The sequence below is a fragment of the Macaca nemestrina genome, chromosome 17 (genome assembly GCF_043159975.1).
Source record: "Macaca nemestrina isolate mMacNem1 chromosome 17, mMacNem.hap1, whole genome shotgun sequence".
Lineage (NCBI taxonomy): Eukaryota > Metazoa > Chordata > Mammalia > Primates > Cercopithecidae > Macaca > Macaca nemestrina.
In genome coordinates, this window is record NC_092141.1 from 76,867,111 (window position 1) to 76,885,061 (window position 17,951).

Genomic DNA, 17,951 nt, shown 5'->3' on the forward strand with positions numbered 1-17,951 from the left:
TATAGTATATAGTATATTCTATTTATGGAAGTTAAAAAAGTATTTCAGAAATGCATGTATTAATCTGTATGGAATTTCTCTTGTCCTTTTGCCTTTCTAATTCTTTTTTTTTTTTTTTTTTTTGAGACGGAGTCTTGCTCTGTAGCCCGGGCTGGAGTGCAGTGGCCGGATCTCAGCTCACTGCAAGCTCCGCCTCCCGGGTTTACGCCATTCTCCTGCCTCAGCCTCCTGAGTAGCTGGGACTACAGGCGCCCGCCACCTCGCCCGGCTAGTTTTTTGTATTTTTAGTAGAGACGGGGTTTCACCGTGTTAGCCAGGATGGTCTCAATCTCCTGACCTCGTGATCCGCCCGTCTCGGCCTCCCAAAGTGCTGGGATTACAGGCTTGAGCCACCGCGCCCGGCCGCCTTTCTAATTCTTGCATAGATAACTTGTCTCAAGAGATGGTCCAATATTTAATATAGTGAATGACAGCCCATCCTAAAACAATTCTTTCTAAAGGTTTAGGAGGTACATGAGGACTGATAAAACTCCAAGGAGAAACAGACAAATCCTTAACAATATTGTAGACTTCAACACTCTTGTCACAGTAGTCAAGAGATCAAATAGACAGAAAGAAAGTACACTTTTCCCTGTTTTTGTAGACATTAAAATTATTTCACACACTTCTTAAAGTCTTATTCAGTAAGTTACTCATTTCTCCACCTTATGACTGCTGTGCTTTCAAAGTGCTGTGCAAAGAACAAAAAGTTTTAAAGTGGTTTTACTGTAATTTCAGATACATATTTGAACTTTTGAGTCTGAATTATCCAGGTGAAATGCATTGGATTTCTGATCCTCTGTAAACTTGGAAGATTACCTGCTTCCAGGTATATTGGTTTTCCTTAATTGCCTTAATAGCGTGAGTTATGAATCTTCTCTGTGTCTCAGAAGAAACCTAACAGTGGAGATTGTTTATGGCAAGGGTCACACATTTACCTGCTCAGGTTAGGACCCTCTGTAAGGTAAAGACATGAAGCGCCCCCCTCTTTATTAATACATAACTGCATTTGCTGATAATATTGATTTGCCTTAAAAAACTAGACCTATTGAGAATTCAGGCTGTTTTTGCTTTTTCAGACAGTGCTGTCCTAAATGTGCTAGAGATGTACATTTAGCCACTTAAACTGGTGTTTCTGTAGGGTCGATTCCTAGGAGTGGGATTGGATTTTTATGTTATAGTGTGTGCCATTTAAAAGACTGAACCAGATTATACTCTCAACATCTGTTTTTAAGCCTTCCCTAGTCTGTGCTTATGTGGTTTTTTTTTTTTTTTTTGAGATGGAGTCTCCCTCTGTCGCCCAGGCTGGAGTGCAGTGGCATGATCTTGGCTCACTGCAACCTCCACCTCCCTGGTTGAAGCAGTTCCCCTGCCTCAGCCCCCTGAGTAACTGTGATTAAAGGCGCACATCACCACGCCTGGCTCATTTTTTTTGTATTTTTAGTAGAGATGGGGTTTCACCATGTTGGCCAGACTGGTCTGAAACTCCTGACCTCAGGTAGTCTGCCCACCTTGTCCTCCCAAATTGCTTGGGATTACAGGCGTGAGCCACCGTGCCTGGCCTGTGTGGTTTTAAATTAACTTTTTCTAGAATCTACTGAGGTTTGCTCAGACCTTTAGCAAATGTTCTTGGATACTGACTAGGCCCAAAGTCCTCTTCTCATCAATTTATTGGCAAATACACTCATTTGCGATGTGATATGAGAGCCTGAGGTTTGCCTCCCAAACGGCAGGATGTCTGTTTTGAGAGTTTCCTGGCCAAGTGGTGGAAAGTACCGTAGAAATGGAGTTCTTCATTGCTTCTTACTTAACTTGAGTTTGGACCATAGAGAAACCATTCTTCTGTGGACCTCAGTTTACTCACCTGTACAGCATAGGATAGACTCGATGATCTAGTGGGCAAGGGATTGGCATACTTGTTCTTAGGTTACCAATTAGTAAATATTTCAGGTTTTGCAGGCCTCCTGGCTCTGTCATAGCTGCTCATCTGTGCCCTTGTAGCATGAAAGCAGCCATAGACAATAAGTAAACAAATGAGCATGGCTGTGATCTAATAAAACTTTATTTACAAAAATGGGCTGTGGCTGGCCATAGTTTGTTCACCCCATTTTTGAGCTCTTGACATTCATTAGTCTGTGATTTCGGTAATTAGTTTAGGAAAAAAGCTTTGATTTTTATAGATAATGCTTCTGAAAATTTGGTAAAACCTTTACATTTTATTTTTGCTTTTCCCCTTTATCAGGAAAGTAATGTAGACAATTTAGAAAACTCAGAACATTAATATTTTGGTTCCTCTCATTAGGTAACCATCTTTGTGTGAACATGTGTACGTACATACTTTTATTTATTTATTTATTTGAGCTGGAGTATCGCTCTGTCACCCAGGCTGGAGTGCAGTGGCGCAATCTTGGCTCACTGCAACCTCTGCCTCTTAGGTTCAAGTGATTCTCTTGCAGCAGCCTTCTGAGTAGCTGGGACTACAGGTGCTCGCTGCCACACCTGGCTAATTTTTTGTATTTTTTTTAGTAGAGGTGCGGTTTCACCAGCCCAGGCTGGTGTCGAACTCCTGAGCTCAGGCAGTCCTCCCGCCTCGGCTTCCCAAAGTGTTGGGATTACAGGCGTGAGCCACTGCACCCAGCACATGTGTGCATATATACTTTTTACAAAATTGGATGAAGTACAATTCATTTGCTAAATATTTTCACTTATGCCATGAAATCTTATTTTATCTTTGTCTATAAAAATACCTGCTCTCCTGGGGCTTCTAGTTGAAAACTAATGAATTTTAAAAATTAATTTTGTAGTTGTTTCTTGTAGCTTTTGCTTTGATTGGAATAATTTTATTCTAGGAATAAAGTTGTATCATCTGCGAAAATGAATCGTATGTACACCTCTGATTTTCTTATATTTATGTCTCCTTTTTCTCTTCAAATTACATTGCCCTCTACCATTGATGGGAACCTGGGTGATAAAAAAAAAAAAGAAAAAGAAGCAAATTGCATTGCGTAGCATCTCCAAAACAATGTTAAATGTTAGTTATAACGATAGTCATCTTAGTATGCTTTCCGAATTTAATGGAACTGATGTGACTATTTCATGGTTAACTGTTGGTTTGAGACCTTCAATATGTTGAGTATATTCACCTATTTCTCTTTTTTCCCTGTTTAAGTTAGAAAAAAATATCAGATACGGCTATTGTATTTTGTCAAATGTCATCTTAGCATCTTTTAAGATGATCATATAGTTTTTCTCCTGCATGCTACATATTAATTGCAGTGGTGTATATTCATAGAATTATATTAGATTTTATAATATTGATCCACCCTTGCATTCCTGCGGCGAACCTCTCTTGATCATATTTTTTTCATATACTGTTTGACTTTTAAAAAGGTATTTTAATTTTTACTTGCCTGCACATCAGAATTATTTGGGGAGAAGGATAAAAATACAGATTACTGAGCTTCACCTGGGGTTCTGTGAATTTGGGTTGCATTTGAGATTACTTTTAACAATTTACCAGATGATTTTTGCTGCACTTCCATTTCAAGGCAGCTTTTCTTTTTTTTCTTTTTCTTTGAGACGAAGTCTTGCTCTGTTGCCCAGGCTGGAGTGCAATGGCACGATCTCGGCTCACCACAACCTCCGCCTCCTAGGTTCAAGCGATTCTCCTGTCTCAGCCTCCCGAGTAGGTGGGATAACAGGCATGCGCCACCACGCCTGGCTAATTTTTGTATTTTTAGTAGAGACGAGATTTCTCCATGTTGATCAGCCTGGTCTCGAACTCCTGATCTCAGGTGATCCACCCGCCTCGGCCTCCCAAAGTGCTGGGATTACAGGCGTGAGCCACCATGCCCGGCTCAAGGCAGCTTTTCAAACTTTAATGACCATATAAATTACCTGAAGATGGTGAGAAACTGCAGATCCTAATTTAGTAGGCCTGGGCTTGGGCCTGAGATTCTGAATTGCTCTCAAACATGATAATGCCAATCACTTGTTGAGTAGCAAGGTTTTTGTTTCTTTTTGTTTGTTTGTTTTTCCAATATTTTCATGACATTCAATGAATAGCAAGGTTTGAAGGTAACTTCTGGAATTTCATCTAATGTGTATTAATTTTTACTCACCTGGATCTTAGGGGAAATAACCTATCAGGTTATAGGGAGGTGTTTCTCAGAGTATGGTTCGCCAGAACAGCACAACCTGGGAATTGTTAGAAATGCAAGTTCTCGACCGGGCGTGATGGCTCACACCTGTAATCCCAGCACTTTGGGAGGATAAGGTGGGTGGATCACTTGAGGTGAGGGGTTTGAGACCAGCCTGGCCAACATGGGGAAACCCCGTCTCTACTAAAAATGCAAAAAAAAAATTAGCCGGCCATGATGGTGGGCACCTGTAATCCCAGCTACTCGGGAGGCTGAGGCAGGAGAATCACTTGAACCTGGGTGACAGAGGTTGCAGTGAGCCGAGATCGTGCCACTGCACTCCATCCTGGACAACAGAGGAAGACTCCATCTCAGAAAAAAAAAAAAAAAAAAAAAAGAAATGCAAGTTCTCCGACTCTATTCTAGACCTATTGAATCAGTAACATATGCACTCTGAAGTTTGAGAACCATGGTGTTAAGGCTTCTCACTGTAGTCGTGTATTTACTTACATAGAAATCAAAACACATTTCTAATGTCATCAGATAATGCAAGGATATAATTTTCTTGTGTAAGTGCATGGGCTAGCACTTTCAAAACTACTAATTCTTTCAATAAATGTTTATTTAATAGCTTATTATATGCTAGCCACTGAACATTGGCAAACAGCTTAAAAAATCCCTGCCCTTAAGGAGATTATATTCTAGTGGTGATGTTAACTATTAGTTGATATATGTATTTATCCATAAGTAGTATATAAAACTATTTTTCCATGGTTTTACATTTTAAAATTAAAAAACTTTTCTTTTGCTTCATGGTGTTTTTGTTTGTTGGTTTGTTTTTTGAGACAGAGTCTCGCTCTGTCGCCTAGGCTGGCGGTGGCATGATCTCGGCTCACTGCAACCTCCGTCTCCCAGGTTCAAACGATTCTTCTGCCTCAGTCTCCCGAGTAGCTGGGAGTACAGGTGTATGCCACCACACCCAGCTAATTTTTGTATTTTTGGTAGAGACGGGGTTTCACCATATTGGCCAGGCTAGTCCGGAATTCCTGACCTCATGATCTGCCCACCTTGGCCTCCCAGAGTGCTGGGATTACAGGCATGAGCCACTGTACCCTGCCCGGTGTTTTTGTTTTTAAGATTGAACCATGTTGATATGCATAGCCCTAAATTACTTAAGATTGATCTGTAGAATTCTATCCAATGAATAAGCCACAATTCAACTGTTTTCCTGTTGATGGACATTTTGGTTGTTTTTAGCTTGGTTGATTGATTGTTTCTTTGCTTTTATAAACAATGTTAAATGCTCTGCGTTGTTCTATGTGGGAAATACACTAGGGGAGAAGAAAAGACACACACGCTACCTTTAAGGGTAGACAAGCTTTATCCCACGTAAATGGCAATGCGGATATAGTAAGTAAATGATATAATAGGCAAATTGATACAGTGAGCAAATTGTAATGGAAAGGGAAGGGAAAAGTGATATATCTGTTTACACTCACCAGACTATGGAGGATTTGTCACTAGACTGCAGGCTGGGCTCCAGAGTCGGCCACTGATCTGTGCACAGACGAGGAGCATTCTCATGAAGCTTGGGCAGAGCCTGGGACCCTAGCTGTTTTTGTAACGAGTTGTTTGGCATGAGGTCCAGTCACAAGGGCCTTTCGGGACTGGGCTCAAGGAACACAAAAAGGTCAACTTGTTTTTGTGATTTTCTGGTGTTTTTTTTTGTTTGTTTGTTTTTTGTTTTTAACCACCGTATAGGAATAAATTGAAATAGAGATTTCTCCCCAACAGCGCTGGATGAACGCCTCAAGGGGCTCACACAGCCTGTTCCAACCCTTGGTGACCATTGTTTGTGTCCACGTTCAATTGAGTTCAAATTTAATATTTAACTTTTCCTTCACATGCATATGCATAAGGATAGTTTCTCTAGAGAAGTATTTTTCTGTGAGCTGCAAGCAGCATGTTTCAAAAGTAGAAAGAGAATAGAATAGAAAATATTGGTAGGAGAGAAGATACTGTTATAAAGCATGTAGTGAGAATAGTTTTATAGAGCTTTTGTTTTCAGGGGTATGTGTACTGGATAAGATGTAAAATAATATTTCTTACTTGGTTGTGGGCAAACGGGTTTGCAGGCTGTTCAGTTATATGCAGAACCTTAAACTTGACTAATTACTGAATTGCTGTCTGAAGTTGTGAAGTTTACAGTCCCAGTGGTGGTATACTCCTGTTTCCATTGTTCTGCATCCTTCCCAATAGTTTGTTTGGTTAAACTGTTAAATTTTTGTCCATTGAGGAGTATGAGAACAGTTATTTCATTGTGGTTTTACTTTGCTTTTTCTTGCTAACTAGTGAGCTTGGGGTCCTTTTTTTTTTTTTTTTTAAATGCAGGAAAATTAATGTAATTCACCTGGTAGATAGATACCTGATCAGTGTTGAAAATGATAATGAGTGTAATGCTCAGTGGTGTATTCTGAATACACTTCTGTGAATAAGTGAAATGACTTGACTTTCTTATACTAATGATTGACAGTTGAGGGGCTTAAATGGTTTAATTTAATGTGTTCTCTCTTTATACACTGTAGTCTGTGTTCAATTCTATAAACTTGAATCTTTGAATTTAGTATAATGACTTTGTATTTATATAAGAGTATCAGTAGTCAGTAGCAGCATCATTTTATTGATGTATTAAAAGTTTTATGTTTGTATAGATACCTGTCCAATTTTTTCTTTTAAAATTTTATGATGAAAATACATGCATGAATTATTTTTTAAAGTATAAAAAAGTAAAAAGAAATTAGTCTTCTTTTCCTGTCCCCCAACTCTCCCCAGAAGCAACTACTCTAAAAAGATTCTTATATGACCTCTTAGATATATATACTTTATCACTATCCCCTTGCCCTCCTCTTTTTTTTTTTTTTGAAGCGGAGTCTCGCTCTGTCGCCCAGGCTGGAGTGCAGTGGCCGGATCTCAGCTCACTGCAAGCTCCGCCTCCCGGGTTTACGCCATTCTCCTGCCTCAGCCTCCCGAGTAGCTGGGACTACAGGCGCCCGCCACCTCGCCTGGCTAGTTTTTTGTGTTTTTTAGTAGAGACGGGTTTCACCGTGTTAGCCAGGATGGTCTCGATCTCCTGACCTCGTGATCCGCCCGTCTCAGCCTCCCCAAAGTGCTGGGATTACAGGCTTGAGCCACCACGCCCGGCCTCCTTTTTATTTTTAGTTTCTTTATTCAAATGACATTCTATTCATTGTTGTGTAGCTGTTCATTCCTTCTGCTTAACACTGTATCTTAAAGATTGTTTCATATTAACACATAGGAATTTTACCACTACTGAATTTTATTCCATTGTGTGGATGCATCATAATTCTTTTAACTATTTATGTATATTTAGATTAAAAAGAAAACCCATGCAAAAGTTTCAGCTTTTTTTTTTTTTTTTGAGACGGAGTCTTGCTCTGTTTCTCAGGCTGGAGTGCAGTGGCGTGATCTCCGCTCACTACAAGCTCCTTCGCCTCCTGGGTTCACGCCATTCTCCTGCCTCAGCCTCCCAAGGAGCTGGGACTACAGGCAACCGCCACCACGCCCGGCTAATTTTTTTGTATTTTTAGTAGAGACGGGGTTTCACTGTGTTCGCCAGGATGGTCTCGATTTCCTGACCTCGTGATCCGCCCGCCTCGGCCTCCCAAAGTGCTGGGATTACAGGCATGAGCCACTGCGCCCGGCCAAGTTTCAGCTTTTGTAAACTATATTGAATTAAATATTTTGTACTTAAATGAATGTGTGAGTATGTAGGATTAATTCCAGGAGGTGAAATTACAGGGTCTCAAAGGGATATACATTTAGATAGATTTTTGCCAAATTGCCTTCTAAAAATTCAACCAATTTATACTCTCCCAAAAATAGATCAGAATGGGCCGTGTGCGGTGGCTCACACCTGTAATCCTAGCACTTTGGGAGGCCGAGGTGGGTGGACCACCTGAGGTCAGGAGTTTGAGACCAGCCTAGCCAATGTGGTGAAACCCCATCTCTACTAAAAAATACAAAAATTAGCTGGGGGTGGTGGCGCCTGCCTGTGGTCCCAGCTACTCAGGAGGCTGAGACAGGAGAATCGCTTGAATCTGGGAGGCGGAGGTTGCAGTGAGCTGAGATTGTGCCACTGCACTCCAGCCTAGGTGACAGCTCTAGGTGATTAAGTGAGATACATACGTTTGTTAAAAACAAAACTCTCAATTATGTATATTGATACATTTATATACTTACATATGTATATCTGGACATCACATCTCATAAATTGGGGAACAGGTATCTAAAAAGTTGTTTAACTGACTGGTAAGAAATGTAGTCTGTTGTCTGTTTCCTAGGTAAGCCACTTTTCTTTTCCCCCAGCATTGGAATTCTTCTCTCCTCCTCTGCACTTCTTTCCTTTCTGTCTTCACCTTGAGCCCATGCTTCACTGTGGAACTCTGCTTAGGAGGTACTTCTGGCTTTTAGAAAAAAAGAGGTCTACCCTGGGAACTTCCTGTCTGGTTGTTGACAGGCATTTCTGTATTACAGCTGACTTTGTGAGATCTGTTGCGCCTGCTTTGTGCTGTGTATCTTATGTGTAAATGTTTTTTCTCATTTATATTCTTGTCAAATCATTCATAAATGCAGTTATTTATTATTATTATTATTTCCTTAGAGATCCTTGTTCTGACACTGTTATGTTTTAATCATGGTTACCTGTGAGCCAGTTAATCCCTCTAGATAATTGAGAACTGATTATAATTTTTTTACTTCTGGTTTATAGTCTAATGGGAAAACTTTGAATTTAGATTTTCTGTAGACTTAAAAATTAGAGCTGAATCATTGCTTCTTTATATTATTTTAACTTGACAATTATTAAAGAAATGTGCTTATCTATTTTAGGGGGGTATATGTTCAAATAGGAAATTTGTAGAAATGATGTAATATATTGATTTGTAATGATGTCATTTCTTTATTTACAGGTAGGCGAAAACCAAGAGTACATCGGCCTCGTTCTCCGATATTGGAAGAAAAAGACATCCCACCCCTTGAATTTCCCAAGTCCTCTGAGGATTTAATGGTGCCTAATGAGCATATAATGAACGTTATTGCCATTTACGAGGTACTGCGGAACTTTGGCACTGTTTTGAGATTATCTCCTTTTCGCTTTGAGGACTTTTGTGCAGCTCTGGTGAGCCAAGAGCAGTGCACACTCATGGCAGAGATGCACGTTGTGCTTTTGAAAGCAGTTCTGCGTGAAGAAGACACTTCCAATACTACCTTTGGACCTGCTGATCTGAAAGATAGCGTTAATTCCACGCTGTATTTCATAGATGGGATGACGTGGCCAGAGGTGCTGCGGGTGTACTGTGAGAGTGATAAGGAGTACCATCACGTTCTTCCTTACCAAGAGGCAGAGGACTACCCATATGGACCAGTAGAGAACAAGATCAAAGTTCTACAGTTTTTAGTCGATCAGTTTCTTACAACAAATATTGCTCGAGAGGAATTGATGTCTGAAGGGGTGATACAATATGATGACCATTGTAGGGTTTGTCACAAACTTGGGGATTTGCTTTGCTGTGAGACATGTTCAGCAGTATACCATTTGGAATGTGTGAAGCCACCTCTTGAGGAGGTGCCAGAGGACGAGTGGCAGTGTGAAGTCTGTGTAGCACACAAGGTGCCTGGTGTGACTGACTGTGTTGCTGAAATCCAAAAAAATAAACCATATATTCGACACGAACCTATTGGATATGACAGAAGTCGGAGGAAATACTGGTTCCTGAACCGAAGACTCATAATGTAAGTAAATCTGGTCTTAATTTTTTGTATGCATTTAAAATGAAACCAGTTTCCTTCATGATTGATATAGCAGACCTATGCTGTTGATGTGGTATAAACCTTTGTAACTTAATAGTTATACAGTTAAATAATTTCTTAATTGAAGGAATATGTGCATTAAAATAGCTTTTAAGAAGGTAAAGGAAACATATATGAAAGAAGCAAAATTCCATTGTTTTTGATGCCTAGGATAAGAAATAGAATGTTTCTAGGTGGGCTGGGCACAGCAGCTCACACCTGTAATCCCAGCACTTTGGGAGGCCGAGGTGGGTGGATCACCTGAGGTTGGGAGTTTGAGACCAGTCTGGCCAACGTGGTGAAACCCCACCTCTACTGAAAATACAAAACTTAGCCAAGTGTGGTGGCACATACCTGTAATCCCAGCTACTCAGGAGGCAGAGACAGGAGAATTGCTTGAACCTTGGAGGCGGAGGCTGCAGCGAGCTGAGATCATGCCACTGCATTCTAGCCTGGGTGACAGAGACAGATTCTGTCTCAAAAAAAAAAAAAAAAAAAAGAATGTTTCTAGGTGGAATACCACTGTGAGCCTGTTTTTGGCCTAGCTCAGGTCATCCATCCCTAACTTTGGTGTCAGGATTGTTTTACTTCTCTTTTTTGGTTTTACCGTATCTGTATGTAAAATGGAACAGCAAGAAAATACCTAGTTGTCTAAGGAAAGGTCAGCTCTGCCATTATTGGTTGGAATCCCCCAGGAGAAGATGATCCCAACAGACTCAGGGTCATAGTCTGGCCTCAGTGTTCCTGAGGGTTTTCGAGAAGCTCTTCTGAGAAGTCTGTGGACGAGGTCAGGAGACAGTCTCAGGATTTACCTCAGTCAGGGCATCAGGCAGGGTTGTAGTGTGGACTGAGTATCTGACATCTTGTGGCTATATGGTCAGAGAGATGGGCTACTTTGTATCTTCAGCTTCTGAAGTCTTCAAAGCCCTCTTCCAGTTCTTAGAATTAGGTCAAATGAAAAATTCTGGTAGGATGAAATGAATGTCAGAGCAGGGCATGGAAAGGAGAGTAGAAACTTTATCAGTGTGCTGTCGAGAAATCTGAATCCACACTGATTCTTCATTCTTTGTGGCTGGAAGCTTATAGAATCTTCACTGTCTATGGTGTTCCGCAGTTTTACAGTGACACGCCCTTGTGTGGGCCGCTCTCATCCACGAGGTAATTTTGGTGGACATTTTCAATCTGGCAATTGTGTTCTTTGATTCTGAGAACTTCTCTTGACAACTTCCTCTTTTCCCTCTTGTATTTATCTTGAGCTATGATTTTATTGAATGTTGGACTTCCTGTTTTGGTCTTCTGACTTTCTTATCATTCTCTCTAGTTTTCCTCTTTGTCTCTTTTTCTCTTTGGGGTATGTGTATGTGTTCAGTTTCTTAAGATTTCCTTGTCTTGGTCATCTAACCCTACTATCCAGTTTTTCCTTTCTGCTACCATATTTTTATTATCTAAGAGCTCTTTTGTTTTTAGAATCTTCCTTTAAAAAAAAATAGTAAAATCCTCTTTCTGTGTCTTGGATATAATATTTTCTCTTAACTTTCTGAGGCCATTAATGACAGATTTTTTTCTCTCCTCTGTGCGTGGTCTGTTTCTTCTAAGTTGGTTCTTCCTATTCTTTGTTTTGGTTTTTCTATTTCATATTCAGATGTTTATTAATTCTTAATTTTCTGCTCCTCATTATCATTGTGGTACTATGTAGCCAGTTGGAAGCTCTGAGCCAGTGGATGGGCCTTATCAAATTGACTTAACCATTGGATGATTTTCACTGTCTCTTTTATTGGGGGAAATCCCTCTTGTCAGTATCTTGAGGTCTGTCCTCGAGAGTAAGCTCTAGAGGAGTGATGGCATGGAAAGGCCTTTTCCTGTTTCCTGCTTGAAGCATGAAGGTGTTGCTAGTGGTATTCTGGTGGCTGAGTGGTGGACGAAAGCTTCATTTATTGTGCACACAGCATTTACTATGTGTATTGTCACTTAAATCCTCAGTTTTCTGTACAATACCTTTGTTCACAACTGAGCGTGGTTTCTCCCAGTCCAGGGAACCTCAATTTAACTCCTCCAGAGACTAGACCTTTGATAGCTTGAAGGGGAGAGAGATGGTTTAGAAATCTACTCCAGCCAGTTCCCTATTCTAGAGACACCTACTCCTCCTCGTTATCATTGCTTTTTGAGGATTGTGTTCTCAACCTCACCTTCCTTTTTAGTTTGAGATGGACTTTCTTGGGTCTGCTGAGGCAGTAATCACTGTTCATCTACATTCGGATTTTTTTGTTGTTGTTGTTACTATGTCTCCCCTACTTTATCCTTATGAGTTTGTCTTTAACAATTTTTTTTTTCTTTTTTTTCGAAGACAGGATCTCCCTTTGTCACCCAGGCTCTGGAGTGCAGTGGCACTATCTCGGCTAACTGCAGCCTCGACCTCCTGGGCTCAAGCAGTCCTCCTGCTTCAGCCCCCCAAGTAGCTGGAACTACAGGTGTGTGCCACCATGCCCGGCTAATTTTTGCATTTTTTGTAGAGACAGGGTTTCACCACGTTACTCAGGCTGGTCTCGAACTTGTGAGCTCAAGCCATCTGCCCTCCTCGGCCTCTCAAAGTGCTGGGATTATAGGCGTGAGCCACTGCGTCCAGCCTAACAATATTTCTTTAGCGTGGTTTTAAGAAGTTTTCAGGAGGGAGCAAAATGAAATCTGTCACCTTAACCCAGAAACTGCTATGAGAAACAATATATAAGGTTTTAAATGTATATTCTGTGTCTTTTGGTTTGGATCAGATATTTTAAGAAATATGTGTAAAATATGTGTAATTTTTTTCTTTTCTTGCTCCCTTACCTCCCATACATGTGGTCATGGTATTCCTTGTGCCGTTTTTTGTTTTTGTCTTTGTTTTGACATTTTGCTGTTGAGGTGGTAACACGGAAACCTTTGTCAGCAAGGTCATTCCAAATGGTGAAATAACTGTAACCACATTTTTAAAGTTTATTGCTCTTGGGAAGCTGAGGCACAGGAATCACTTGAACCCAGGAGGCAGAGGTTGCAATGAGCCGAGATGGCGCCACTGTACTCCAGCCTGGGTGATGGAGTGAGACTCTGTCTGTCTCAAAAAAAAAAAAAAAAAAAAAAAAAAGTTTACTGCTGTGTTGTCATTGTAAGTGGAAATTCAGTCATGCTGCCTGTCAGGGAGCCCGGTGCTGTAGTCTGTATAGACATTCCGCAGTTAGCAGGTCACGTTCACACAGTCTCAAGTGCCTTCCTGAAAGGAGCTCATAGTCATCAGGATGGCTGGGAACAAATTAGGAAGTAAGTGAAATTTAGTCCATGTTCCAGTTCTCCCATTCCTGTGCCTTCCTTCTTGTGCTGCTTGTCCTCACCCTTTGGATATTCACTCTCACTGCCTCTTTCTTTCACTGTGCTGTGCTTTTTGGCCAGATAGAGACCAAAGCCGCCTTGTCCACATACAGAAAAACCTTGACCTCTTTAAGGCTCATTACACAGTGATCAGTGGTATAGGTCTTAGTTTCGGAGACCTGTAAATAGAAGTAGTTGTGATAAATTAGGAATAGCCAAGAGCAACATTTATTGAGCACTTCCACGCGTGCCTCACAGTGTCCTAAGCATTTTATGTATTTTAAATTAATCCTTCCAACAGCCCAATAATGCAGGTACTTTATTTTTTAATTTTAATTTTATTTTTAATTATTTTTGGAGACAGGGATTCACTGTCGCCCAGGCTAGAGTACAGTGGCATGATCATGGCTCACTGCAGTCTCAGTCTCCCAGGCTTGGGCCATCCTCTCACCTCAGCCCCGCTAGGAGCTGGGACTACAGGCACGTGCCACCACATCCAGCTGATTTTTTAATTTTTTGTTTTGTAGCGGTCTCACCGCCTTGGCCAGGCTGGTCTCGAACTCCTGGGTTCAAGCAATCCTCCCACCTCAGCCTCCCAAAGTGGTAGGATTACAGGCCTGAGCCACCATGCCCTGCCTTGCAGGCACTATTTTTGTCTGCATTTTATAGATGAAGAGCCTAAATCTCAAAGAGGTTAAATAATTTGCCCTTGATTTTGCCCAAGACCCTGTGGCTCTTAGGAGTTAGAACCTGGAATTTTTTTCAGAGCATGTTTTATGAGAGTATTTTCAGTACCTTATTTTATACTGTAGTCTAGTTTTCAAACCATCTTCTTGAGAAGTCTGCAACTTGCATTGTTTTAGCTGTTAAAACCAGTGCTTTATAACTTGGGGAGAAAGATCCTAAAATGGTTTTTGTTATATCTGCAGTGAGTATTTATGAAATCTTAACAAATTTGAAATAAAGGCATTCTTAGAAAATCTAAACTAAGTGGCATTTCAGAAAAGTTCTGTTTCCTGATATATCAGTATCAATATACGAAACAGCATTCAGGGAAGCAAAATATATGCTATTTTATAGTTACATAAATGCAAACCTTTGAAATCACATGACTCAGATGACTGTTTAATACCTGTGGGTGAATTTTTGATGCATTATTGAGGAAATCAAATATTTTATTTTTCTTAGTGCAGCAGTAAAATTCTTAAGTTATGTTTGTCAATAAAACTGTTCATTTAAGTTTATTTGCTTTAAAAGCTATAGTTGGCCGGGTGCGGTGGCTCAAGCCTGTAATCCCAGCACTTTGGGAGGCCGAGACGGGCGGATCACGAGGTCAGGAGATCGAGACCATCCTGGCTAACACGGTGAAACCCCGTCTCTACTAAAAAAATAAAAAAACTAGCCGGGCGTGGTGGCGGGCACCTGTAGTCCCAGCTACTCGGGAGGCTGAGGCAGGAGAATGGCGTAAACCCGGGAGGCGGAGCTTGCAGTGAGCTGAGATTCGGCCACTGCACTCCAGCCTGGGCGACAGAGTGAGACTCCGTCTCAAAAATAAATAAATAAATAAAAGCTGTAGTTGTCATTCAAATTGCCTTTTTTGATGCTTAATAAAGTGCACAGATTTTAAAGATGATTTCAGGCAAATAGGATATCTTTTTCTATGCTGTGATATTTTGAGTATTTTTCTATGTAAAATCAAGTAGGAAACTTTAAACATAGTGATAAGTATTCTGTGTCAACAATTTTGACAAATCTGAAAGATTTTACATCTTTTTTTTTTTTTTTTTTTTTTTTTTTTTTTTGAGACGGAGTCTTGCTCTGCCGCCCAGGTTGGAGTACAGTGGCCGGATCTCAGCTCACTGCAAGCTCCGCCTCCCAGGTTTATGCCATTCTCCTGCCTCAGTCTCCTGAGTAGCTGGGACTACAGGCGCCCGCCACCTCGCCCGGCTAGTTTTTTGTATTTTTAGTAGAGACGGGGTTTCACCGTGTTAGCCAGGATGGTCTTGATCTCCTGACCTCGTGATCCGCCCATCTCGGCCTCCCAAAGTGCTGGGATTACAGGCTTGAGCCACCGCGCCCGGCCAAGATTTTACATCTTTTATGAAAATGAGATTAAAATAATTTCAGTTTAACTGTACCTTTGTGGTAGATTGTATGTGGACTCCTGGTGATGATTTTAAAGCCATGTAAAATTTTCACACAGTTTATAGTATGCAGAGGTTTTAATTGTAATGTTAGCAATTTTTATAGAAATTAAGTTTTCCATTATTGCTTTTAATAAGTGCTTAAAATATGTTATTTGTATAGATTGGTGAAGCATATAATAAAAAAGGTTCTTATATATGAATTTATAGTCCACCTGAGGAGCCAAGACATGCTCAGTGTATAACTTAGAGGCCAGTTTTCATTCATTATGTAAGTGGGCCAATCTGTCTTAACTATTGCTTTTATCCTGTCAATCCTTTGAAATTGGGACCTACTGAAATAGAAATTACCAGATTAGATTAGTACATTTTTCTGTCATCTCCATTCTAAACAAAATTACGCGAACACAGCATTATATTTTTTTTTTTTTGTAGAGAGAGAGTCTATGTTGCCAGGCTGGTCTCAAACTCCTGGGCTCAAGCGATCCTCCAGCCTTGGCCTCCCAAAGTGCTAGGATTACAACAGGCGTGAACCACCACATGCCTTTAAACGGCATTTTAAAAATCTGTATTCTTTTTAGTTTCCGAATAACAAAACTATGCTTTTAAATCTATCCAGCTTTCTACTCCCCATTCTAGGTACAAGCCACATATTAACTTACTGACTTTAGTTGCCATCAGACCTGTGTCTGAATTTCTTCTGTCCGCGTTCAGTTCTGTATGTCCAGCAGACTCCTGGACATGTCCACAAAGCAGGCACCTCAAAGATGTTTAAAACTGAACTCATCATTTCCCCCCATTACCTACTCTTCGTCCAGTGTTCTCGTCTTAGTAAATGGGATTACTGTCCCACCAGCTGCTCAAACTAGAAATATGGGAATAAACTTTTTCCTTTATTGTTTCTTATGCCTTTAAAATAAATATTGAATCAGTTTCTCTCCATTCCCACTATCCCTCCATGATACAAGCCAGTGTCATCTTCATTAGACTAGTCAGTCACCCTAAAGTGGTCAAGTGGTCTATATGTAACCCCCTACCCCAACCCTCCAAGATTTTTTTTTTTTTTTTTTTTGAGATGGAGTCTCACCCATGCTGGAGTGCAGTGGCCCAATCTCGGCTCACTGCAACCCCCTGTCTCCCAGATTCAAGCGATTCTCATACTTTAGCCTCCCGAGTAGGTGGGATTACAACTACTAATTTTGTAGTTTTAGCAGAGACGGGGTTTCACCACGTTGGCCAGGCTGATACTGAACTCCTGACCTCAGGTGATCGACCTGCCTTGGCCTCCCAGCGTGCTGGGATTACAGATGTGAGCCACTATGTCCAGCCATACATAGCTGGATGATTTTTTAAAACAGCAATTTTGATCATGTCTCCTTTCCCCTAAGTTGAAAAACCTTTTAATTACAGTTACTTCCATTTGCTCTTTTTTTTTTTTTTTGAGACGGAGTCTCTCTCTGTCCCCCAGGCTGGAGTGCAGTGGCTGGATCTCAGCTCACTGCAGGTTCCACCTCCCGGGTTCACACCATTCTGCTGCCTCAGCCTCCTGAGTAGCTGGGACTAAAGGCACCCGCCACCTCGCTCGGCTAGTTTTTTTGTATTTTTTAGTAGAGACGGGGTTTCACCGCGTTAGTCAGGATGGTCTCGATATCCTGACCCAGTGATCCGCCCGTCTCGGCCTCCCAAAGTGCTGGGATTACAGGCTTGAGCCACCGCGCCCGGCCCCATTTGCTCTTAACAGGAACTTCAGACTCTTTAACACAGATCCCTAACTTTGTACATTTCATTATCTTGGTTTCTAACACTTAAAACCAAATAAAAAGCAAACAAAAGCACCTAAAAACCTGTTGGCTAACTAACTCATTCTTCAGGTCTCAGCCTATTTATGCTACTTCCTAGAGCTTCCTTTGCCTGCACCCCTTTCTTTCCCTGAACCCCTTTTTCTCTTGCATCCTGAAATACTACTTTTTAAAACACCCATCCTACCAATAGTTTTTTTGTTTTGTTTTGTTTTTTGAGACAAGTCTCACTTTGTTGCCCGGGCTGGAGTGCAGTGGCACAACCTCGGCTCACTGCAACCTCCGCTTCCCAGGTTCAAGTGATTCTCCTGCCTCAGCCTCCCAAGTAGCTGGGATTACAGGTGCCCACCACCACACCTGGCTAATTTTTGTATTTTTAGTAGAGATGGGATATCACCATGTTGGTCAGGCAGGTCTTGAACTCCCGACTTCAGGTGATCCACCTGCCTCAGCCTCCCAAAGTGCTGGGATTGCAGGTGTGAGCCACCACGCCCAGCCCAGTTATTTGTTTTAAGGTAAATATTATATATTTCATAAGGTGAGGAAAATGATGACAACTATGTATGTTATACCCATGAAGTGCTGGTACTACTCTAAATACTTTATATATTTTAATTAATTCT

General features: G+C 41.0%; 1 protein-coding gene across 11 annotated transcripts in view; it reads left to right on the top strand.

Annotated features, from left to right (window-relative positions):
• LOC105469038 (bromodomain PHD finger transcription factor) overlaps positions 1-17,951 on the top strand; it is a 144,135-nt gene that overhangs the window by 11,166 nt on the left and 115,018 nt on the right. For all 11 annotated transcript variants that reach the window (XM_011719582.3, XM_011719584.3, XM_011719587.3 and 8 more), the window contains exon 2: positions 9,167-9,989. In XM_011719582.3, coding sequence (XP_011717884.2) covers positions 9,167-9,989 — 823 coding nt within the window. The remainder of the gene's footprint in view (positions 1-9,166; positions 9,990-17,951) is intronic.